The sequence below is a fragment of the Meles meles genome, chromosome 2 (assembly GCF_922984935.1).
Source record: "Meles meles chromosome 2, mMelMel3.1 paternal haplotype, whole genome shotgun sequence".
Taxonomy (NCBI): Eukaryota; Metazoa; Chordata; class Mammalia; order Carnivora; family Mustelidae; genus Meles; species Meles meles.
The window spans coordinates 58185957-58211638 of record NC_060067.1 but is presented as its reverse complement, the minus strand read 5'-3'; the positions used below and the strand labels follow the sequence as shown (position 1 = coordinate 58211638).

At 40.6% G+C, this 25682-nt stretch overlaps 1 protein-coding gene across 5 annotated transcripts in view; it reads left to right on the top strand.

Moving 5' to 3' along the window:
- Positions 1 to 25682, top strand: part of CC2D2A (coiled-coil and C2 domain containing 2A) — a 135245-nt gene that overhangs the window by 97289 nt on the left and 12274 nt on the right. For 3 of the 5 annotated variants that reach the window (XM_045998083.1, XM_045998081.1, XM_045998082.1), the window contains 7 exons: positions 1271 to 1367; positions 1812 to 1910; positions 5193 to 5369; positions 10571 to 10774; positions 16698 to 16787; positions 18355 to 18468; positions 19806 to 19940. In XM_045998083.1, the coding sequence (XP_045854039.1) occupies positions 1271 to 1367; positions 1812 to 1910; positions 5193 to 5369; positions 10571 to 10774; positions 16698 to 16787; positions 18355 to 18468; positions 19806 to 19940 (916 nt within the window). Of the gene's footprint in view, positions 1 to 1270; positions 1368 to 1811; positions 1911 to 5192; positions 5370 to 10570; positions 10775 to 16697; positions 16788 to 18354; positions 18469 to 19805; positions 19941 to 25682 lie in introns of those variants that run through there. The other 2 variants (XM_045998085.1, XM_045998084.1) reach the window with 2 other exon arrangements.

The window sequence follows — 25682 nt, the reverse complement described above, 5'->3', positions numbered from 1 at the left end:
AAGGATAGAAGGTGACTGGCTTAAGGCCACATAGTACCTTAGAGACAGAGCAAGGACTCGAGCTGGTTGAGCCAGAAGAGAAGGACACATGCCACTATTATGCCCAGAGCAAGCATAAAGAAGGAGAAACATAAAGGCAGATGCTCAACAAAACACATGCAACAGCCCAGTATGGGGCAGGGCCTGGCTGGACTCAGAGCAGGTCGTATTACAGGAGAAGATCCTCACCCCTGCACTGCTTTAGTTTTCTATGGGAAGGTGATTGGGAGGCAGGGTCTGTTCCAGCAGCCTTGTCTTTGGAGGTTTAAGGCTAGGGAGTAGTCTGCTGGAGACACCCCTTCTAGAGCCCCTTTACTAAGGAAAGCTACACACCAGCACAAGTGTCGGCCGGAGGCCTTGAGTGTAGCCCGTCCACCCAGCCAGCTCAGCCATGGCCAGCTGAGGGGATGATGCGAGACTCAGCTGGGCAAGCCAGCAGATGGGGGCTTCTCTCTGTCCAGAGCCTCCAGCCTAGGGTCCCTTCCTCCTGAGTATGGTGTTAAGTTATAGGGTCTCAGTACAAACATAATGTGGAACGTAAGGAACAGCATGGAGGACATTAGGAGAAGGAAAGGAAAAGTGAATTGGGGGAAATCAGAGGGGGAGATGAACCATGAGAGACTGTGGACTCCAAGAAACAAACTGAGGGTTTTAGAGAGGAAACGGGTGGGAGGACGGGTGAGCCCGGTGAAGGGTACTAAGGAGATCACATATTGCATGAAGCAGTGGGTGTTATACATAAACAGTGAATCATGGAACACTACATCAAAAGGGGGTTATGGACATTGGGGAAGGTATGTGCTATCGTGAGTGCTGTGAAGTGTGTAAACCTGGCGATTCACAGACCTGTACCCCTGGGGATAAAAATACATTATATGTTTATAAAAAAAAAAAATGGAAGGGGAGGCGAACCATAAGAGACTATGGACTCTGAAAAACAACCTGAGGGTTTTGAAGGGTCAGGGGTGGGAGGTTGGGGGAACAGGTGGTGGGTAATAGGGAGGACACGTTTTGCATGGAGCACTGGGTGTTGTGCAAAAACAATGAATACTGTTACACTGAAAAAATAAATAAATTTAAAAAAAAAGGTAAATGTTTGAAATGAAAATACTGCTTTTGATCCTTATCTCTATGCTCATATTTGAGTACTTTTCAGATTTTGGTATATGAATGCTCATTGTTTCCATCTTACCGATTGTCATGGTGTCTGGTCACATGTGCCCATTTGCAGGGCCCCCAATGGAGATTACAGCACGACCAGTTTGCAGTCAGTGAAAGACGACGTGTTCATTAACATCTTTGATGAAGTGCTGTACGACGTCCTAGAGGTAAGCTCACAGTTTTGAGGCAGACGTCTGCACCCATGTTCACGTCCTCTACCCACCATATGTCCCTAACACATTCTCTTTGTGATGGTTGGCGTGTTTCAGACTTGAAATGTATCAGCAGGAAAGGGAGAAGGGAGGAAGAGAACTAGCTTTTTGGTTTTTGATGCTGCCCTGGGTGTATTACATACATGGTCTTAATTCTAGAACAACCCTGTAAAGGAGATTGTTAAATCTCCAGTTTAGTGAAGGGGAAACTGAGGTGCAGAAGGGTTGAGTGACTTTCCCAGGGTCACAAAACAATAAAGTGTATGAACCAGAATGGGCCACAGGTCTGCCTAACCTAGCCCACAGGCTTTCAGCTACACCTCGGCCGCTTTTCCAGGGCCAGTTAATTACATGAGTGGCTGACGTTCCTAAAGGTTTACTGCTTCCCACTCCCCACAGGATGACCGTGAAAGAGGAAGGGGAATCCACACGCATATTGAGAGACACTGGTTGGGAAGCGTGAAAATTCCATTTAGCACCATTTATTTCCAAGCCAAGGTAAGCATCTGATGTCTGAATTCCATGGGACTCGGAAACAGCTGTGTCCATTGCTCCTGTTAGGGCTTTCTCGGTGGGTCTCCACCCTCCATACTGAGAGAACCTAACGCGAGCCGCGGTCAGCAAGGTAAGCCATCAGTTTGGGTCATATCTGCGTGGCTTGTAAAAACATCAATTTCCCTCAAAGTCAGGAGTTAATGTAGGACTGTTCCAATCTGAGAATTTTTCTAACATTTAAATAGAAGTAAAGCAGAAGGTGGGACAAAGCAGAAATGACAAAACGATAAAAGTGGAGTGGATAGATGCCTGAGAGTAACTTGAAGGAACAGTCAGGACAGTGATGGCCTATTTAATCACATACATTCTATTAATGCTTCTAGAGTGCTCCCTATTTCAGACATGAAAAACGATTAGTGGAGACTCGTTCAACTAAGATACCCTTCTTCAGAGTTTAATGATTTTGCTTAAGGGGACCCATTAGGTTAACAATGCTTGAATGATTCAGTAGCTCTAATCTGGGACAGTGAAAAATTCTGCAATGGCTCTAATATCCTGGTATTAAATCCATGGCAACAGGAGGCTTTGAGCCACAAGCCTGTAGGTAATCTCCCACAGCCACAGAGGGAGCAGTTTAATCCCACACGTGATGACCACCCAGACCAGGTGTCGCCCGGGCCCCAGAGTCTTTGGCAAAACCCAGGCCTGGATGGGTTGTTATCTCAAGGATTGTGGAATTGTGATTCTCCCCCTAGACAAAGGGACAGTCCACAGGTGAAGATTCCGTGATGTACTGGCCAAAAAATTTCCATTTCTCTCTTTGAATACATCTTAAGGGGCCCCTGGGTGACTCAGTTGCTTAAGTGTCGCCTTCGGCTCAGGTCATGATCTCAGGGACCTGCGATCAAGTCCCATGTCAGGCTCCCTGCTTGTCAGGGAGCCTGCCTCTCTCTCACCCTGCCATTCCCTCTGCTTGTGCACTCTGTCACTCTCACTGTCAAAAAATAGTCTTTTTTTAAAAAGATCTTAAATGAAAGAAAAGCTGTTTAAGAGCACATGAGTTTGTAAATGAAACTGCCATGTTATTTGGCATTGCTGAATTTCACATTTGGAAGGGTACTCAGAGGTAATTACTCCCAATCCCTTCCTGATAAATGAATCTCCTTTATTATGGTAATATCCGTACTCTGCTTGAGTGTCTCTAGAAACAGGGAACTCACTGCTTAATGAGGAGTTTGATCTCTTTGCCATAGCTGTGTTATAAATTTCTTCCTTGAACCATACCATAATCTATGTGCTTCCCTATTCGTAGGTCATGGTTTGGAGCTACACGTAGCAAGTCAAGCCCTGACCCACTAATAACAGTAGGAGTAACTATATTGCATGCCATTACTAGCTAGTTTGTATGTGACCTCAATTAAACCTCACAACAACCAACTCAGCTTTATTGTTCCCATTTTACAGATGAAGAAACAAAAGCCTAGAGAGGTGAGGTCACTACTCAAATCCCAAAGCTTACAGTGGAGCGGGATTCAGCGTTTACCCACTTCCCACAATGCTCACATTGTGTATCCCTGGAGAACGAGATTGGTAAAAGGAGAGAGAACTATTCAACTTTGGGGTTTATACATTTCAATATTAACTTTTGAGAATGGTTTCGTTACATTTGTCATTTAGAAGTTTTGTCTCACTCCAAAGCTCCTGCTCTTCTGTACAGCTGCAGGGGACATCTGGCAGGATCTGGAGACACCACTGATTTTCACAACTAGAGGGGAAGCTAGTGGCATCTTGCGGGTGGAGGCCAGGGATGTTGCAGACACTCCACAGTGCACAGGACAGCCCCCACCACAGAAATCATCGGGGCCCCAATGTCAGCTGTGTGAAGGATGAGAAACCCTGTCTTAAATCCTTACAGCCCAGCTATCTGGAGATAATGCCCCTTCCTCTCTGGGTCATCAGCCTGTGTCTCACATCAGATGTGCTCAGTTATTTCAGCTACACATTTCATGGTGGTGTTTCTGTATCTTTTTTTTTTTTTAAGATTTTATTTATTTATTTATTTATTTGTCAGAGAGAGAGAGTGTGTGCACAAGTGGGGGAAAGTGGTACAGAGAGAAGCAGAGTCCCCACTGATCAGGGAGCCTGATGCGGGGCTCGCTCCTAGGACCCTGGGATCATGACCTGAGCCGAAGGGAGACACTTAACCGACTGAGCCACCCAGGTACCCTGTTTTTGTATCCTTTTCTCTGTAGCCCTTCACCCCCCACCCCACTCCCAGGCTCTGGGGCAAAGCACCGATGTAAGGAGGAAATTAAACAACAGATCACTTAATTCCTCCCTGGAAAACACAGTCACTGAAAGTTTAACTTCCCTCTCTTTTTCTCCTGAGACATAAATACCTCTAAAGACTGAAATGAAAATCGGATTCTCTGTAAGCGTGTGAATTTCAGATTCTGGCCCTGAATAGTGGCGTGGCACCAGACAGTCATAATAAACGTTATTGTTGTGTTGACCATGCAAGAGTGGAAGGTCCTGTCTTTTGAAGTCTCTACAGAAGTCAGGTCATTTTATGTAAGTGGCTGGTAGTGCACCAGACCTGCATGTATTGAGCACCTGCTGTGTATACAAAATGCTGCTCTACATTGGAGAAGGGTGGTCGAAACCTGGGTGACACAGAGATCTATTCAAAGAGAGAAATCACAGAGTCTCTGGAAGGATGTGATAAATAGGCACATGCCTACGAAGTCAGGCAGAATGGGTCACGGTAACAAGTGCAAGACACACTGCCTGCGTGAGGCTGCTGGAGACAACGGATTAATTCACCAAGAAGATGACATCTGATCTGGAAATAGTGCTTAGTACTCTGCGAGGGGGAATGGGGGAGTGCCTGCTGGCCCACCCCACTGAGCTTCTGCCAGGCAGTTTTGTGAGTGTCTGACATCTCATCCAGCACCCAGAACCACCCTACAACAGGTCCTATTACTGTCTCTTGATAAAGGCAGGAGCTCAGGCACCTGGACTGTAATCCAGGATTTGAAGCCAGGTGACCTGCTGTCACAGTCCCCCCGCAGACCTGGGGGATGCTCCGTGGAACTGTGCAGAGGCAGGGAAGTAGAGAGCCCTTTCCGTGAGAGCTCAGGGAGACACGCCCGGGAAGAGGGGGAGCCTTGAATGCCAGTCTGAGCAGACTTTATTGGATTCACTAGGTAGTGAGAGCCGGCACTTGCCTTTGAACTTTCACTGGAAAACCACTGGGTTGTTTACCAAGTCGTATGTTCTTCACAGATTGATGGGACGTTTAAAATAGACATTCCCCCTGTTCTTCTGGGCTACAGCAAGGAGCGAAGCCTGATTATCGATCGGGGTTTTGACTCTGTGCGAAGCCTGAGTGAAGGCTCCTACATCACCCTGTTCATTACCATCGAGCCTCAGCTGGTTCCCGGGGAGTCAGTTCGAGAAAAGGTAACCCTGGCCCCACTCGGGAATCGCAGGTCTGGTGTTGATGAGATGCTGCTAGGCTGGCTGGGCTGTGCTTTTATAAACACAGACTACATGGCGCAGGCAGCAGTCCCTGACACTGTCCACTCACTACTCTTACAGTCTGAATGGATGGAAGGGGAGATGGAGAATTTGCACTTTCATTGAGCCGATACTTCGGTTGGTCAACAACTTAAACATTCAGGCAAAGCAAGAAAGACATAAACATGCATCAGGTTTAGAAGAATTTTCTTAATGGGAGGAAAAAAGCAGATCGTTCTTTTATCTTGATGTCTATCGGCAAGCACGCCGAAATACAGCTCCACGTCTGACCTCACATCCCTAGCTGGGCTGTGCGTTGAATCGATTTACAGCACTGTAAGGCCAGACCTCTGGGGTCACCTTGCTTCAGTGCCTTCAGACAGGAGCAGGCATCTGCAGAAGTGCCCTAATTCTGAACCGCTCTGCAACAAAGTTTCCAGAACCTAGGTTTGTCGGCAACTGTTTCCCAGCCCTTACAGCCAGGACACACTTCCTTAACATGCTTATTCAGCAGTGATGTGTGCTGCCCTCTCTGGGGGGTCCGGGGGGAGAGCATGATCATGACCTGTTCATACTATAAACTGATCCAATCACCACCACCACGTACTGAGTTCTTACTCGGTTCTCCGCACCGTGTCAGACATTTGACACCTGTTCTCTCTTAATACTCAACAGCTGTACTGGGTAGTGGGTCTCCGATTGAGACAGGAGGAAACCGAGGCTCAACCATCCAGTTCACCCAGATAGTAAATGCAGAGCTAACAAGTCTGTCTGACTCAAAATCGTATATATTCAATAAATATTTACTGAGCATCTTCTGTGTGACTGGCATTTTTCAGGCACTGGGGATACAGCAACCTAGAAAAGCAGAGAAAAATCCCACGGAGCTTACATTCCTGTGTAAACCCAGCTTGTCACCTACTGTACTAAACCTGGATTCTTGTGCTGACTCTTTCTTTAGTTTATCCATCTTTATAATTAAGACTCAGATGGAGATGGGGGGAAGAGCACATTCCTCTGTTTCTTTTTCAGTATTACAGTTTTGTTCACAGAGAAAAATACTACCACTATTCCCCTTTGCAAGGATTATTGGAAAAATAAATCTGCTGAAATTCAAATTAATTTTATATGCTAGCCTTTGTCACAAATGCTGTGAAAATCTGTTTTCTAGAAGATATGGCAGAATATATGTGTTTCAAAGTATTTCTAGGAAGTGAAACATGTATTCTTAATGTTCTTTCTTTATGTATAAACTCAATAGAAAGCCAGAAAACATGCTGACACAGAAAAATGCTCCCAGACAAAAGATGGCTTTGCTATTTCTGTCTTCTTCATGAAGGAAAATCACTCCATCTGGAGGTGAGCTTCCAGAGCCTGTGAAAGCATTCTGGGACCACTTTCTGGGACCACTGGCTAAAGGGCTGAAACCCAGGGCTGCCTTAGCACCTGGTGCACGTCCTGGCACTGCCCCCCGTGGGCTCTGAACCCACGTCCCCCAGGTTCTGCAGCCTGCCCTGTCTACAAACAGGTACCAGGGCTGTCCACTGCTGTCTTCCGTGGCATGTCACTGCCCCGCTGTGGCTGTGCGAAGCATTTCCCTTAGGCCTCCGAAAAGAGGGCTTAAGAAACCCCTTTGGAGAGCAGGCTCTTTGCTGCTATTTGATGAGGAAGCATGTGGACTGACAGCACCCTGAGGTCCTAAACACGGTGGCAGAAAACACTGCTGGGTGAGTCCCCTGAAGATAATGCAGGAGAGACAAGCTCTCATCCTAAGAGCATAGACCCCATGACCTGGAATTGGCTCTCCGCTTACCAGCAACTTCCAGGATTAGCAGATTAGCATCTTCCCTCCACCATCACCCCACAGGAATTCATTCCCTGTGACTTTTTAAGGGATTTACTCATGGGATTTTCACAGAGAATCAGTAGCAACACCTGAAATTCTTTTAACTACTTTATGTTGTCTCAAGGAAAGTTGTTTTTAAAAATAGATTATTTCTGTTAATAAAGTCTTCCTCTCATGTCTTTTTTCTTTCTCGCCTCTGATAGCTGAGTGACATGCTTAAAAAGGTGTACCAGGTATTGTGTTTTACATTCATTGGTCAGTAGTCATTAGGCTTTTACTCAGCTGCCATCTGTCCCCTGCTGCTTCACGGAGGCTGATGGGTCCTGTTATGTGTGAGATCCCTGGGCGGTGAGCTACAGATGTCCGGAGTTCCGTGAAGAATGTCCAGTTTCTGGCCCATTTCATTCTGTCAGAGAGATTCTTAGTTAGCTCTGAATGTAGAAAGTCATAGGTGTGAATGTAGCCTGCCTGCTGGGCACCATCGCCACTGTCTCCAAGCCCATAAAATCCATGAGTTGCTGCTTACAGAGACCACGCAGCCGTGACAAGGATTTCTGATCCACGGAGCTGTCAGTGTGTCCAAAGGGAGGTTTTGAACCCATTCAATTTTCTGTAAATACTGACACTAACCTAACAGTTAAAAAAAAATTGGGGCACCTGGATGGCTCAGTGGGTTAAAGCCTCTGCCTTCGACTCCTGGGATCGAGCCCCACATTGGGCTCTCTGCTCCGCAGGAGCCTGCTTCCTCCTCTCTCTCTGCCTGCCTCTCTGCCTAGTTGTGATTTCTCTCTGTCAAATAAATATTTAATTTAAAAAAATTGAACCAGTTAAGAATTTTCCACATTCTGAGCATAATAACATGGAGGACATGGGGAGATGGAGAGGAGAAGGGAGTTGAGGGAAATTGGAAGGGGAGGTGAACCATGAGAGACTATGGACTCTGAAAAACAACCTGAGGGTCTAGAAGGGGCGTGGGGTGGGAGGTTGGGGGAACAAGGTGGTGGGTATTAGTGAGGGCACATGTTGCATGATGCACTGGGTGTGGTGCAAAAACAATGAACACTGTTATGCTAAAAAGAAATTTAAAAAAAAAGGAATTTTCCACATTCTGTATTGAATCAAACTGAGAATTTGTCAGTTAGCCCTTAATTTGTTTTGTAATAAACAACCCAAATTCTTCCAGTATTTAGCTTTCCCTTGGCACTCCTTAGATTACCAAGATGGCACACTCCTCCATAAATCACTGTTTTGCTCCATGAAACAGCATCCTGGTGGCCTAAGCAAGTATTAATGACCATTAATAAATACTTAATTAAATGCTTACCTTGTGTATGCTTGGGGCAGACAGGAACACAAGATGATTCAAGCATGGGCCCTGCTCTCCCAAAGTACTGGGTACGTAGTCAAAATACACAACAGCATATCCAGGTCCAAGTGGTAAAAAAGGTTTTAGGCACAGTTTCTTCAACCTGGAAGGCCAATAGCCAGGATTGATTCAGGATTCTTACTGTTTTTTCTGGACAGTGCCCACTCCTCCCTCTTAAGTGCACCCCTAGCGTCCCGTGTTTAACTCCATAGAATCTCTGGTCAAGTAATTAAGTGCCTGACTGCTTGTTAGTGTTTTCCTCTAGACTAGAAGTTGCCTGAGGGCACTGTTTCATTCTCCTTTAACCACAGAGCCTGGAACCTTTCAGACTCTCAGCAAATAATTGGACGAATAAGTAAATGAATGAGTTTAAAAGACACAGGGATGAATTCACTGGGTGCTTTTTTCAGCCACTCTTGTTGCATGATTTTCCATCTTTATAAAATTACAATTATTTCTGGGGTGACAGTTAATATCTCCGGAGTCTGTGACACACCCATACCAAACAAATGTTCGGAGCTCACCCTTTTCATTTATTTATATCTCTGTCCTAATGTGCCGAGCAGTAGTGGTTATAGTGATGATGATGATGATGATGGTGTTCAGATTCAGATGTCAGGGACATCCCATGAGAGTATATGGCAGGCTTCTGGAAGTGCCTCCATCCTACTTAATCCCCACAACCTCTACGCCAGTCCCTCAGGGGACAGCAATCAAATTAGAAGCAGGAACCACAGTTCGGCTCCAATGAAAGAAGTCAAGAACAGCTGGGATAGTCTAGATTCCATTCGAAGTCATCAAAAGTAAGGGGATATTTTCTGCGCACTTGCTCATTCACTCACCAGCATTTGTTAAACACTGTATGTTAAACACTATATGTGCCAGGTGCGATTGGTACTGGAGATTAAAAAAAAAAAAAAAACAAAAACCAAGATCAAAACAAAATCCCTGATTCTAGGCATCTTGCTTTATGGGGGAGACAGAGTAAACTTATCAGCAGTTTTAAATGCTAAAAAAATAAAAATAAAGCAGAGTATGAGAAGGATAGCTGGGTACATTTCCCTTCTCAAAACATACATATTTTCAGGCACTGCCCAGAATCTAAATTCCACCTAACAGTTAATTTTTCTAATAAAATTTTATATGAGTTTTATCTTGAAACCCTATGAAATGTAAGCAACCATATGTGTATTTTTATATAAGCAACAAAAATCTAGTTAAAAACACTTAAATATGTGCTTTTTTCTAACTACTTCTTTAGCAATATCTTTAGAGGGAAAAATTACATATGTCTAAAGGCAAATGAAAATTTCTCTGTTTCATCTGCTTTGAGTTACTATCAGAAGTCTAGCTCATCTTGGATCAGAGAACTGCTTAGAATAAATATACTAAATTTGGTCTTTCTAGTTCTGTTTCCTTTTTCCCTGAGACCCATTACTATTATGTATTACATTGATCATGGGTTTAAAACTTAACACACCCACGTGTAGCTGTCAGTTTGTTATGCATTTAATGTGAGTTGCTCAAGCTTGCCTTTAAGATGTTAGATTTCTGAGCCCCTCTCCCCTCTAAAACCAATGTCAAAATACACACACAAAAAAAAAACTCTGCTTGGTCTCATCAACCAGAATTAGTACATCATAGTTTACTTTCTGTAGGTGGCTATAGTTTCCACAGGACCGCTTCCCTGTTGGCTATTTTCTTTCAATCCTGTTCAATATCTTTTAAATACTTGATGAATCCATCTAATTTTTAGATTATAAATATAGTTAAATGAAGCCCTAGGACTCCAGGGCTTGGCAATAGTGGAGAGGTCACTTAATCATAGTTCCTGAACCACACATTTAGTTCGTGTCAACTGTGGGATCTCAGCAAGTTCTACTGTGTCTCCTGTCATCAGAGGTAAACTCCATGGAGTCTTTGTTTTTGAAGTTTGATTCTCAGGAAGATGAGAAATTGCTTCAAGCAACAGAGAAGTTTCAAACTGAATGTGCCTTAAAGTTTCCACATCGCCAGTGCCTCACAACAGTGACGGACATCAGTGGGAAAACCGTCTTTGTCACCCGTTACCTCAAGCCTTTAAACCCTCCCCAGGAGCTCCTGGATGCCTGCCCCAACAGCCCCCAGGCAACAGCGGTGAGTGTTTCATAGCCCATCAAGGCTGCTGCTAAAAATGTGTTAAAATTTTAATATATCGCCCTCTTAATTAACATGTTTCCTAGTACTTCAGATAGTCACTATATTGAGATCATTAGTGGTGAAAGAAATGATTAACACTTTTTTATTACTCTGAGGCTCATTTTCTTTAGAAAAGTCTGAAGGAACCAGAGACAGTAGTAATCGTTAGTTCATTCTTTCAGTGAAAGATTGTGGGGTGCTTACCCTGTCCCTGGCTCTCGACTGGTTCTGGAAATTAACATTTGGCAGATGCTTTACACTTTCAGTGTCTTATATAAACACGCCTCCATCATTTTCTGGGATTCAAACCTAGACCTCCGACTTAAGAACTCATGCACTTTCTAGTATAGTTAGAAAAGTATTCAGTATTATAGTTAATATGATAGGCGTCATTGACTTCAAATGAAGCAAAAATTATTTCCAAGATTTGAGGATGTACAAGCATGTAAGCTGTCACCACAGACCACATCCATACTGGGCCATTAAATATGGCTGCAAAGCACCTTCCCCCTCACAACCACACATAACAGAAGCCATATGTTAAACAAGTATTTTTTTAATATATTTCATTTTTTATTAATTTAGCCACATAACGTACACCATTAGTTTTTCTTCACTTTTTTTTAAATTTCTTTTCAGTGTAACAGTATTCATTGTTTTTGCACCACACCCAGTGCTCCATGTAATATGTGCCCTTCCTATTACCCACCACCTGGTTCCCCAACCTCCCACCCCCCTGCCCCTTCAAAACACTCAGGTTGTTTTTCAGAGTCCATAGTGTCTCATGGTTCATCTCCCCTTCCTCCCTCAACTCCCTTCTCCTCTCCATCTCCCCATGTCCTCCATGTTATTTGTTATGCTCCACAAATAAGTGAAACCATATGTTACTTGACTCTCTATGCTTGACTTATTTCACTCAGCATAATTACTTCCAGTCCCGTCCATGTTGCTACAAAAGTTGGGTATTCATCCTTTCTGATGGAGGCATAATACTCCATCGTGTACATGGACCACATCTTCCTTATCCATTCGTCCGTTGAAGGGCATCTTGGTTCTTTCCATAGTTTGGCGACCGTGGCCATTGCTGCTATAAACATTGGGGTACTGATGGCCCTTCTTTTCACTACATCTCTATCTTTGCGGTAGATACACAGTAGTGCAATTGCAGGGTCATAGGGAAGCTCTATTTTTAATTTCTTGAGGAATCTCCACACTGTTCTCCAAAGTGGCTGCACCAATTTGCATTCCCACCAACAGTGTAAGAGGGTTTCCCTTTCTCCACATCCTCTCCAACACATGTTGTTTCCTGTCTTGCTAATTTTGGCCATTCTAACTGGTGTAAGGTGATATCTCAGTGTGGTTTTAATTTGAATCTCCCTGATGGCTAGTGATGATGAGCATTTTTTCATGTGTCTGATAGCCATTTGTATGTCTTCATTGGAGAAGTGTCTGTTCATATCTTCTGCCCATTTTTTGATATGATTATCTGTTTTGTGTGTGTTGAGTTTGAGGAGTTCTTTATAGATCCTGGATATCAACCTTTTGTCTATACTGTCATTTGCAGATATCTTCTCCCATTCCATGAGTTGCCTTTTTTTAAACAGGTATTATTAAGTGACTACTGTAACCCATAACTATCTTTAGAGAGTGGGTAGTCTAGGAAGTAGTTGCTGCTAATAAGTCATTAACATAATAATTTAGGAAAAGGGTGATGATATATCTATTTGCAGATGTAGATACAGCAAAAAAGAAAAACCCGTGTTCTACATATCAGTTACTTTTTTTGTTAATCAATTTTTATTAAAAACCATAATAGGGACTTCCCTCTATTATTCCTAGCATAGTAAATATGCAGAAAACTTCTTTCAGGAAAGAACACAGGAGGGATGAATAAAATTTTTAAACCATTTTTAGAATAATGGCTGACATAGAACTAAGGTGAGGCGGGGAACTCAGAGACAGGAAACAATGAAGCAGATTCCTCAAGGGTGAGAGCCTGAAATAATGTCTTCTCTGAGGTCATCCAGTAATTCCTGATTCCTTGTGCTGGGCTTCAAGTAGGCCACAAGGCTGTTCGGAAGGAGGTAATGTGTGGTGCCAGGCTAGGGAGGGAGGATGGTTGAATCAGAGACTCAAGTACAGAGTTAGGACTCTTGACAGGTAGTGTCAACAGTTGGTAAACCAGGAAATACCCCGCTTTGCAGGAGGAATCTTGCCTGTCTCACCTGGATGGAAGAGAAACAAGAAAACTTTCTCCAGCGAATTCCTAATCAATAAGTTGTATTTATTCATATTTGAGACTGGAATTTACACTGCCTGGATGACCCTCCCCCCCAAAAAACAGACTCCAGCTGAAAATTTAATTGAAAGTGTTCCCTGTTGGGAATGCACCTAAATCCCTGACAGAAGGAAACACAGATCTTTCTAGAACGCCCTTTAAACTCAGCCTTAAAAACAAACAGAAAAAGTTCCAAAGTTCCAAGCAACACAAACATATAAAAGATTATCAATGAAGAAATAAGTCACCATAAAGAAGGCAAGAGTTAGCACACACAACACACTGCAGAATTGGGCCACAAAGACTGCAGATACTGGAATGATCAGACTTGTACTATAAAACAGACATGATTGCTCAATTTAAGAAATCCTAGGAATTGAAAATGTAACAGAACAGTAGACTGTCAGAACTGATAGGAAAATTATTAAAAATATTACATGGTACTTACAGAAATATGAAATAGAATAGCTAAAATGAGAAAATATGGGTGCCTGGGTGGCTCAGTGGATTAAAGCCTCTGCCTTCAGCTCAGGTCATGATCCCAGGGTCCTGGGATCGAGCCCCACATCAGGCTCTCTGCTCAGCAGGGAGCCTGCTCCCCCCCCCACCCCGCCTGCCTCTCTGCCTACTTGTGACCTCTCTCTGTCAAATAAATAAATAAAATCTTTAAAAGTAAATGAATAAATAAAAATAAAATGAGAAAACAACTGGCTTAAGCAAAACACTAAGTATAGTTAAGTACAGAGAGACTTTGTGAACTGTAATATGCAGGCAAAGAAATTACTTGGAATCTAGAGCAGAGATGGCAAAAAATAGAATACTTAAAGGAAAGGTTAAGAGACATGGAGGATAGAGGCAGGACACCCTGTATGGAAAGAGAAAGACAACATTCAAAGAGACAGAGCTAAGAATTTAAGACTCAATGAAAGTCAACAATCCTCTGATCCAGGAAGCCCAGTATATCCTACACAAGATAAATGAAATGGAATTAAAATCTAGGCATGTCATGAGAACTACAAAGATGGTCTTAAAAGCAGCTGGAGAGAAAAAACAGATTTTCTATAAAAGAGCAATGATTCAACCAATAGACTTTTCAGCTGCACAAATGAAAGTCAGAGAAGGAATAATATCCACAAAAGGCTGGAGGAAAATAGCCATCATACTAGTCATTTACATCCAGTGAAGCCGTGTCTTTCACACAAACACGGGTAGAATTTATAACCAAAAGATTCTCAGTTAAGAAATTTATAAAAAATCTACATCCAAGAGAAGTAAGGATAGTAGTACTATGATTATTAGCATAATAATAAGGAAAATGGGAAATTTGTGAGTAAATCTAAATAGGCATTGTCTTCACATCAATAATTCCAGCAATGAGGATGGAAAATTGTGATAAAAACAAAAATCCTGGGAAAAAAAATGCATATATGTCAGGAAAGGATTGATGAGAGTATTTTAATGCCCTTGTATTTTCAAAGAGGAGAGTAAGCTATTTATTAACTTTTGAGTTTTAAAGTTAAATATTCATGTTAAAACTTCTTTTACTTTTTTTAAGATTTTATTTACTTATTTTAAAAAGAGAGGACACAAGCGGGTGAGGGGCAGAGTGGGAGGGAAAAGGACAAGCAGACTGTGCTGAGTGTGGAGCCCGTTGCGGGGCTCAATCCCATGACCCTGAGATCATGACGCAAGCCAAAATCAAGAGTTATGGGCTCAGCCAACTGAGCCACCCAGGTGCCCCCATGTTGAAATTTCTAAATCAATCACTTAAAAGAGTAAAAGAAAGTGCATATAGCTTCCAAAGTGGGGGCAGATAAAATAATGAAATGGGATGAAGAAGAGAGCGGGGAGAAAAAAGAAACAAAAAATTATGAAAAATAAAAAGGACAGAATAAGGTAATAGAAGTAGTCTAAGTGTTTACTAGCAATCGCAATCAAAGCAAAGGGATTCAGCTTTCCAGTTAAAAAACAAAGAGTGTCAAACTAGATTTTTAAACCGATTATGGTGGAATTTGACAAGCTGATTCTAATATTTATATGATGGTGCAAAGGGCTGAAGTGGCCAAGACATCCTGAGGAGTAAGAAGAACTCAGTGGGGAGATTTGCCATACCATATATCCAGACTCTTATGAGACCATTGTAATTAAAGTAGAATGGTGTTGGCACACAGATAAGAGAGAAAATGGAAAAGAATAGAAAGTCCATTTTAACCCACTCAAACCCGATAACCGGAAATGAGTAAAGAAAAGATTGACTATTACATAAATTTTACTGGAATCATGGATTTTTACATATCGAAAAAATAAAAATAGATTCCTACTTCACATCACTCAAGAGCAGAGACAGATTGAGGACGTAAATATGAAGGCATTTTTATCTTTATGACTTGAGATAGAAAGTATTTCTTAAACAAGAAAGAAAAAAAAGCACAAGCTGTAAGAAAAAAAAAAGATACATTTGGCTTATTAACAGTGAGAACTTGGGTTTATCAAAGACACCACAAAGGAAATGAAAAGCCACAAATAAGAAGATGTTTACAAACTGCAGGAATATGAGTTGTAACTATAATGATGCCTGGGTTTCAGTTTCTAAATACTATTGCTCTCTAAAAAGGAGAAGTGAGTTCAGGGAGATCAGAGGAGACAAACCATGAGAAACTGTGGACTTTGAGAAATAAACTGAAGGTTTTGGAGATGAGGGGGATGGGGTTAGGTGAGCCTGGTGGTGGGTATTAAGGAGGGCACGTATTGCATGGAGCACTGGGTGTGGTGCATAAACAATGAATCTTGGAACACTGAAAAATATTAAATTAAATTAAATTATAAAACAAAAACAAGGGGCGCCTGGGTGGCTCAGTGGTTTAAGCCGCTGCCTTCAGCTCAGGTCATGATCTCAGGGTCCTGGGATCGAGTCCCGCATCGGGCTCTCTGCTCGGCAGGGAGCCTGCTTCACTCTCTCTGCCTGCCTCTCTGCCTACTTGTGATCTCTCTCTGTCAAATAAATAAATAAAATCTTTAAAAAAAAAAAAAAAAAACTCCTTGGAGAAATGGCTGCTTTCTGGACTGAGCTTGAGAAAATACAAGATGACTATGGAAAGTTTTCTTATACCAGAAAGTAAGAGATCTAGGAGCCGGTGTGTTCATCTGTGAAAGATGGATATTAGCTCTGACTTCCTCCTCCATAGGGTGTGTGCGGAGGGCGAAATGACATAATATGAACACAACACTCAGGGAAGGGTTGGTGAGCGCTCACTTCATTTTGTACACATAAATGTCTGTGATAAGGGAAACTGTCTTGCAAGAAATGAGGTAGTGGGCATCTGGTTGGCTCAGTGGGTTAAATCCTCTGCTTTTGGCTCAGGTCATGATCTCAGGGTCCTGCGATTAAGCCCTCTCTGCTCAGCAGGGAGCCTGCTTCCCCCTCCCCCACCTCACTGCCCCCTCCTCTCTGCCTACTTGTGATCTCTGTCAAATAAATAAATAAATAAATAATCTTTAAAAATAAAAAAAAGAAAGAAATGAGGTAGCGTATCCAGCTTTCTATTTTACCACAAATTATTTTTTTTAAACAGGAACTGCTCTGTTATTTTTTTGTTTAAACAGGAACTGGTGGCTCGATATGTGTCATTGATTCCTTTCTTGCCTGATACAGTTTCATTTGCCGGCATCTGTGACCTGTGGAGCACCTCTGATGTGAGTAGTTCTTCCTCACAGATTTACAGTTTGAGCTGACTTCACTGAACATGGGCCCAGGGCTTGTGTGATTTTAAATTGCAATGTTCATTAGTCCTTATGAAAATCCATTTGGTCATCTGTTTAGCAGACTGAGCTAAATTCTGAAGTATTTTTTTTCTTTCTGGTTCCATTTGACCAAATTCAGAAATGAAGAAAAAAACATTTGCACAAAGAATAAAACAATGTTTCAGATGTCTTAATACTGATGTATCCTCCCAATATTATCTTAACAATATCCCAGCTTTATTCACTTAAAAAAATCAAAATTATGCTCCACATTACACATAGAACGCACATATTCCGTAATTTATGGGCTTCTTAAGGCACATAATGTCATTATTGATTCCGTATGTACTTCCTTGTCACCTACCACATATCAGACATTGTACTAAATTTGGGCTATGAGCAAAATAAACATGGCCTCTGCCTTCATGGGATTTACATTCTGTGTATGTTACATAACATCCAAACAGATCTTCTACGAAACAAACACATATATTATCACAGGTAGTCGTTCTGCTTCTGGATCTCATGTGGTACTGTGTTTGCATATAATTAAGCAATATCCTACAACTCCTTTTGAAAGATAGCTCTAAACCAAAGAAGTTTAAGTACACTTTAAATTTTTTTTGTTCCCTGGGTTATTTTGGCAATATAACATTGACATATTAGAGTAACATTTCCACAACCTCAAGACATCTAAAGAAAACATGCGAAGAAAAATATTCATGTGCCCTCAAGCCAGATTGGCTTTCCCACTCCCTAGGGATTCCCTCACCTCTCTCTGTTTCCACTTCCTCATCTATAAAATGGGAAGAGGAGTACCTCCCTCAAAAGTTTATTCTAGGATTAAATGAGTTCACACATGCAATGGGTTTAAAACAATTTGGGAGCAGGGGAGGGGGAGAGGTGAATAGGCATAACACAAATGATTTTTAGGGCTGTGAAAATATTCTGTGATACTCTAGTAATGGGTACATGTCACTACACATTTGTTGAAACCCAAAGACTATACAACACCAAGCGTGAGCCCTCCTGTAAGCTGTGGATTTTGGGTGATTCTGATGTGTCAGTGAGGTCTCTCAGTTGTAACAGTCATGACCCTACTGTGAGTGGTTGTTGATAATGTGTGGGGGCAAGAGTGGGATATCTTTTCCTCCAATTATGCCGTGAATCTAAACCTGCTGTAAAAATAGCCTTTAAAAAAGTGTTCAGCATATAGTGAGCTATCATATATAAATTCAAAATGAAAAGTAAAACTTTGACATTTGTCTCCCCCACCCATCGTGTCGATTTTAGAAACCCATGTCATCAGTGTCAGAGAAAATATCATGTTCGTTTGTTTGTTCTAATGAATTAGAACATTGTACCAAAATCTGGAAAAGGGGTTTTTAAAATAGGACTTCTGCTTTATTTTAACATTCATTTTATTTTATTTTAGCATTCATTTTAACAGTGACTTTTTAAAAATCCTGTATGGCAAATTCGGAATGAAGCAGTCATCGTTTTTCTTTCTTTCTGTCAGCAATTTCTGGATCTCCTGGCAGGAGACGAAGAAGAGCATGCAGTATTACTCTGTAATTACTTTCTCTCTCTGGGGAAGAAGGCCTGGCTCATGATGGGCAGTGCGATTCCTGAGGTAAGACCGTGCAGGCTGGCTCCAGCAGAGGAGTGTAGTTGTCTAGGATGGTTGTGTTGGGTTCCAGATTATGAACAGTACCTATTTGCATAACAGTCCTTTGAGTTGCAAGGAAAGTGGCCCAGAGATTGCACAGTGAGCAGAGAGAACCAGTGATAAGACATGAAACGGTGGATTCCCTTAGTGATCCAGTGTTACTCACGCTAAGGAGTGAAGGGGGGCTGAAGAAGTGTGGCAAGGGCAGAGATCTCTCCTGTCATGCCCATTGCTTCCTCAGGCATCTGGCACTAACCAGCAGCCAAAGGGGGAACCCAGCATATAACCACAGGAGAAAAGAAAAGAATGTCAGCAGCTATATTTTGATAATACTGTTACTTTTATTGGGCTGGAGATAGCAACTACTTGAATGTTTCCCCCAGCCCACTGCAAATATCCCTAAATTTTGGGAATGTTAGGGTAATTTGAGGCACAAGTTTAGAAAGTTAGCATAAATTAAAGCAGCTTATCCAAAAAGAGTGTATCCAAAGGAGGCCACACGTTTCCAGGAATCCTTGGGAATTCGATAGCATGAGTTGCCACTGCGCAGGTAATATCACATCAAAAACTAATTCATTATCCATCATTATATCTCAGGGAGTCCGGTACAAGGAAAAGAACCTAGTCTAGGAAGTCACGAAGCCTGGGTTCAAAGCTCTGCCTATTCCTCATGAGCTTTGTGGCTCTAAGCAAGTCAGTTCACAACTCTGAGCTTTATAAGGAAATCAGGATAATAAATCTTGCCCTCCCTTCCCCAGAAGTCTATTGTGAGCATCAAAGGAAATCCATACATGAGCAGTAAATGAATAAATGCTCACTGTAAAAAAAAAAAAAATGTAATAATTATAATCCAAGAATACACAAGTATTCTGAGTAAAAAGTTAAAGTACTTTGTCAGGCTCTAACCCTGACACCTACTCTCTACCCCAGGTGTATTCACTGCTAACAGTTTGGTGTGTATCTTTTCAAAACATCTACGCATTTACATAATCATAAATGTATCTCAAACACTAGTTACTGTATTAGCAACAGAGTTGTATTCAGATATAATCAGCCCTCCAAATACTTAATCAACTATCCCTATTTTGTCTACTATACTAGCAAATGCAAACATTTTGCAAAAATGAACATTTGCTATTATTTCTTAAGTCCAGTGCAACCTAGAACTTCAAACTAATTTTCATCATTAGCCATGAATTTTAGAAATCAGGGGTCCAACTAAAATAATGAATCGTGTGTGCAAACTAATCTTGACCTCAACTGTGTAATTAATTGGAAACGTAATGACTATTTTCCTTCAGGGTCCAACTGCTTATGTGCTAACTCGGGAGCAAAGTCACTATTTAATATGGAATCCCTGCACTGGACATTTTTATGGACAATTTGATACATTCTGTCCCTTAAAAAGTGTGGGCTGTTTAATAGGTCCCGATAATGTAAGTATTACCTTTGGATGACTGTTGCTTTCTTTTTTTTTAATTGACCTACTGATTTAATAATATTTTATATATCAAAAAATTTAGGGGTGCCTGCATGGCTCAGTGGGTTTAAAGCCTCTGCCTTCGGCTCAGGTCATGATCCCAGGGTCCTGAGATCGAGCCCTACATCGGGCTCTCTGCTCAGCAGGGAACCTGCTTCCCCTCCTCTCTCTGCCTGCCTCTCTGCCTACTTGTGATCTCTGTCTGTCAAATAAATAAAATCTTTAAAAAAATATTTATATGAACATTCATATATAACAGTTAAAGAAATGTAGTGTCAAGCACAATGGCAAGACTGTCCTAAACAATAAGCTTTGATTGAATTAGTCACTTGATCAGCAGAGAAGCACAATGAGGTTAAAAAGATTAAAAACCTTAGATTCAGGGGATCTGAGTTTATGTCCTGGCTCTGTCCTCATCTCTTCCAAAGTACAGTTTATAAGTATCTAACTCATAGTTTTGAGAACTAAGTGAGGCAAACTAACCATCTAAGAAGACTGGGCTCCTTCCTCCCTACCCTCTTCCCTCCTTCCTCCCTTCGTTCCATCGTTCCTTCGTTCCATTTTTCTTTCCCTTCTCCCTTCCTTTCCCTTTTTAAAGAGAGATTCCTAGTGTACACCAGGAGATTGGGGCAAACTTAATTATGAAGGGTACCATATAAGACAGTGGTTAAAAACACGAGTCACAGGGTCAGACTATCCGAGTTTAAACTTCATCACTTACTAGTTGTGTGAGCTTGGGAAAATTTCTTGTGTCATACAGCCTCAGCTTCGTCACTGGTAAGATGGCGGTAGTGGTAGCAATTAACGTTGAAGAGTGTTGTGAGCCATGAATGAGGTGATCAGTGTAGAGCAGCTAACACACAGGAACAACACTATACTGTCTGTGAGGATTATTTTTATCATCATCATCTGTCTTAATGGTCTGAACTTTACGCATCTGTCAGAAAAATCATTTCAGCCTGTATCCCCAATGTGTATTTTTTATTGAAGTACAGTTAACACACGTGTTATATTAGTTTCAGGTGTACAATATGATGGTTCAACAATTCTGCAGAGTACTCAGTGCTCATCTCAATAAGTCTGCCTCTTGATCCCCTTTATCTATTTCACCCATCCCCTACCCACCTCCCCTCCAGCAACCCGCAGTTTGTTCCTATGACTCAGTAATATTCCAGTGTGTGTGTGTGTGTGTGTGTGTGTGTGTGTGTGTACACATATACATATATATATCTTCTTTATCCATTAATCTATCAGTGGACACTTGGGTTCTTTCCATACCGTGGCTGTTGTAAATAGTGTTGCAGTAAACAACAGAGGTGCATATATCTCTTCAAATGAATTGTTTTCATTTTCTTTGGGTAAATACCCAGTAGTGGAATCACTGGATCATATGGTAATTCTATTTTTAATTTCTTGAGAAAAAAAAATACTGTTTTCCATAGGGGTTGCACTTTTTAGTGTTAACTATAGTGGTTACTGGTTTCCATAGTGGAAAATACTGTTTTCCATAGTTTGCCTTCCCACCAACAATATACAAGTGTTCCTTTTTTTCTACATCTTCACCAACACTTGTTCTTTCTTGTGTTCTTTATTTTAGCAATTCTGACAGGTGTGAGGTATTATCTCATTGTAGTTTTGACTTGCACGTCTCTGATGACTAGTGATGTTGGAAATCTTTTCATATGTCTGTTGGCCATATGCATGTCTTCTATGGAGAAATGTCTGTTCATGTCTTTTGTCCATTTTTTAACTGGATTACTTAGGGGGTTTGTTGTTTTGGTATGGAGTTGTATAAGTTCTTTATATATTTGGCATACTAACCCTTTATCAGATATATCATTTGCAAATACCTTTTCCCATTCAGTATATTGTCCTTTAGTTTTGTTGTGTCCTACACTGGGCAGAAGCTTCTTATTTTGATGTAGTCCAAGTAGTTTATTTTTGCTTTTGTTTCCCTTGCCTCAGGAGACATATCTAGAAAAATATGGCTATAAGCCAATGTCAGAGTAATTACTGCCAGCACTCTCATCCAGGATTTTTATGGTTTCAGGTTTCATATTTAGGTCTTTAATCCATTTTCAGTTTATTTTTGTGTACAGTGTAAGAAAGTGGGCCAGCGTCAGCATCATTCTTTTGCATGTTTTCCCAAAACCATTTGTTGAAGACACTTTTTCCCACTGCATATTCTTGCTTCCTTTTTGAAGATTAATTGACTATATAAGCATGGGTTTATTTCTGGGCTCTCCATTATGTTCTGCTGATCTGTGTGTCTATCTTTGTGCCAGTACCATACTATGCTGCTTTGATTAATACATCTTGATATCAGGAATTGAGATATTTCCAGTTTTGTTCTTCTTTTTCAAGACTGCTTTGACTATTTGGGGTCTTTTGTGGTTCCATACAAACTTCAGGATTATTTGTTCTAGTTCTATGAAAAAAAAAAAATGCCATTGGTATTTTGATAGGGATTGCATTAAATCTGTAGATTTCTTTGGGTAGCATATACATTTTTGCTTTGTTTTGTTTTTAATTCTGAGAGATGGTTTTATTTACTTTTTTTTACTTTATTTTTTCCAGTGTTCCAAGATTCATTGTTTATGCACCATACCTTAGCATAGACATTTTAACAATATTTGTTTTCCCAATCCATGAGCATGGAATATCTTTCCATTTGTTGTGTCATCTTCAACTACTTTCATCAATGTTTAATAGTTTTCATAGTACAGGTCTTTCACCTACTTGGTTAAGTTTATTCCTAGTTATTTTGTTATTTTTGGCACAACTGTAAATGGGATTGTTTTCTTCATTTCTCTTTCTGCTACTTCATTATTAGTATATAGAATTGTAACAGATTTCTGTATATTAATTTTGTATCCTACTTCACTGAATTCAATTATCAGTTCTAGGAGTTTTTTGCTGGAGTCTTTAGGGTTGTCTTTATATAATATCATGTCATCTGCAAATAGTGAAATTTTTACTTCTTCCTTACCAATTTTAATGCCTTTTCTTTAATTGTTTGATTGCTGTGACTAGGATTTCCAGTACTATGTTGAATAAAAGTGGTTATAGTGAACATCCCTGTCTTGTTTCTGATCTTAGAGGAAAATATCTGAGTTTTTCACCATTGACTGTGATGCTACCTGTGGGTTTGTCATATATAGCTTTTATTATGTTGAGTATGTTGCCTCTAAATCTACTTTGTTGAGAGTTTTGTTTTGTTTTGTTTTTATCATGAATGGATACTGTACTTTGCCAAATGCTTTTTCTTCATCTGTTGAGAGGATCATATGGTGTTTATCTTTTCTCTTATTAATGTGATGTGGGATATTGATTAACTTGCAAATACTGAACCACCCTTGCCTCCCTGGAGTAAATGCCACTCAGCAATGAATGATTTTTTAAAATATATTGTTGATTTGCTTTGCTAATATTTTGTGGAGGATTTTTGCAACTGTGTTCACCAGAGATGTTGACCTATAGGTTTTTGTTTTTTTGTTTTTGTAGTGTTTTTGTCTGGTTTTGGTGTCAGGATAATGCTGGCCTCATGGAATGAATTTGAAAGCTTTCCTTCTAAATCTATTATTTGGAATAGTTAGAAAAGAATAGGTATTAACTTTTCTTTAAATGTTTGGTAGAATTCACCTGTGAAGCCATCTGGTCCTGAAATTTTGTTAGGAGTCTTTGTTTTTTGTTTTTTGTTTTTATTTATTTGACAGACAGAGATCACAAGTAGGCAGAGAGGCAGGCAGAGAGAGAGGGGAAAGCAGGCTCCTAGCAGAGAGCCCGATGTGATGCAGGGCTCAATCCCAGGATGCTGGGATCATGACCTGAGCCAAAGGCAGAGGCTTTAACCCACTGAGCCACCCAGGCACCCCATGTTGGGAGTTTTGTTGTTTTTTTTTAAATATTTTATTTATTTGACAGAGAGAAATCACAACTAGGCAGAGAGGCAGGCAGAGAGAGAGGAGGAAGCAGGCTCCCTGCAGAGCAGAGAGCCCGATGCGGGGCTCCATCCCAGGACTCTGGGATCATGACCTGAGCCGAAGGCAGAGGCTTTAACCCACTGAGCCGCCCAGGCACCCCATGTTGGGAGTTTTTTTTTTTATTACTGATTCAATTTCATTGTTTGTAATTGGTCTGTTCAAAGTTTCTATTTCTTCTGAAGTCAGTTTTAAGTTATATTTAGGAATTTATCTATTTCTTCTAGGTTGCCCAGTTTGTTGGTATATATAGTTTTTCATAATATTCTCTTAAAATCATTTGTATTTCTGTGATCAATTATTATTTCTTTCATTTCTGATTTTGAGTCCTTTTTTTTCTTTTTTTTTTTTTTTTTTCTCCTATGGGTCTGGCTAAAGATTTACAAATTTTTTATCTTTTCAGAGAACCAGTTCTTGGTTACATTGATCTTTTCTGGGGTTTTTTGGTCTCTATTTCATTTTTTCTGCTCTATTCTTATTTCCTTCCTTCTACGGGCTTTGGGCTTTTTTGGTTCTTCTCTTTCTAGCTCCTTTAGGAGTAAGGTTAGGTTGTTTATTAAAGATGTTTCTTAAGGTAGGCCTTTACTGCTATAAACACCCCTCTTAGAATAGCTCTTACTGCACCACAAAGATTTTTTTCATTTGTCTTCCTGTATTTTTTTAAAATTTACTCTTTGATGTCTTGGTTCAACCATTCATTATTTAATAATGTTATTTAGCCTCCACCTATTTGTGTTCTTTCCAAAATTTTTCTTGTGATTAATTTCTAGTTTCATAACCATTGTGGTCAAAAAAGATGCATCATTTGATCTCAGTCTTTTTGAATTTATTAAGACTTACTTTGTGACCTAATACATGTTCTATCCTGGAGAAAGTTCCACATGCACCTAAAATGTTCCTGCTGTTTTGGAATGGAATAGTGTATCTATATCTATCTGTTAGGTCCATCTGGTTTAACATGTCATTCAAAGCATTGTTTCCTTGTTGATTTTCTGTCTGGATGATCTATCCATTGATGTAAGTATTGTGTTAAACTCCCCTACTATTATTGTATTACTGTCTATTTTTTCCTTTATGTCTGTTAGCAGTTGCTTTAAGTATTAAGGTACTCCTATCCTGGGTGCATAGATATTTACAATTGTTATAATTCTCTTTTTGGATTGTCCCTTTTATCATTATGTAGTATTCCTCTTTGTCTCTTGTGACAGTCTTTGTTTTAAAGTCTATTTTCTCCAATACAAGTAGAGCTACCCCAGTTTCTTTTTGCTTCCACTTGTGTGTGTGTTTCCATCCCTTAATTTTCAATCTTCATGGACATCAGGAAAAAAAACACTTGAGCATGCATCCACAATGTATTATTTTTGTTTATAAATTATATATTTCATTTGTGTATCAATATATTATTATACAGAGAAAAAAACTAAAAAAGGAATTAGAAGATCTAAATTGGGGTACCTGGATGGCTCAGTGGGTTCAGCCTTTGCCTTTGGTTCAGGTCATGATCTCAGGGTCCTGGGATTGAGCCCCGCATCAGGCTCTCTGCTCAGTGGGGAGCCTACTTCCCCCTCTCTCTTTGCCTGCCACTCTGCCTATTTGTGATCTCTTTCTCTGTCAAATAAATAAGTTCTTTAAAAAAAAAAAAAAGATCTAGTATTTCCTCCTCATATCTCTGGTGAGTGCAACCTACTTTAAAGACCACTAGTCTAAGGGCGTTGGTG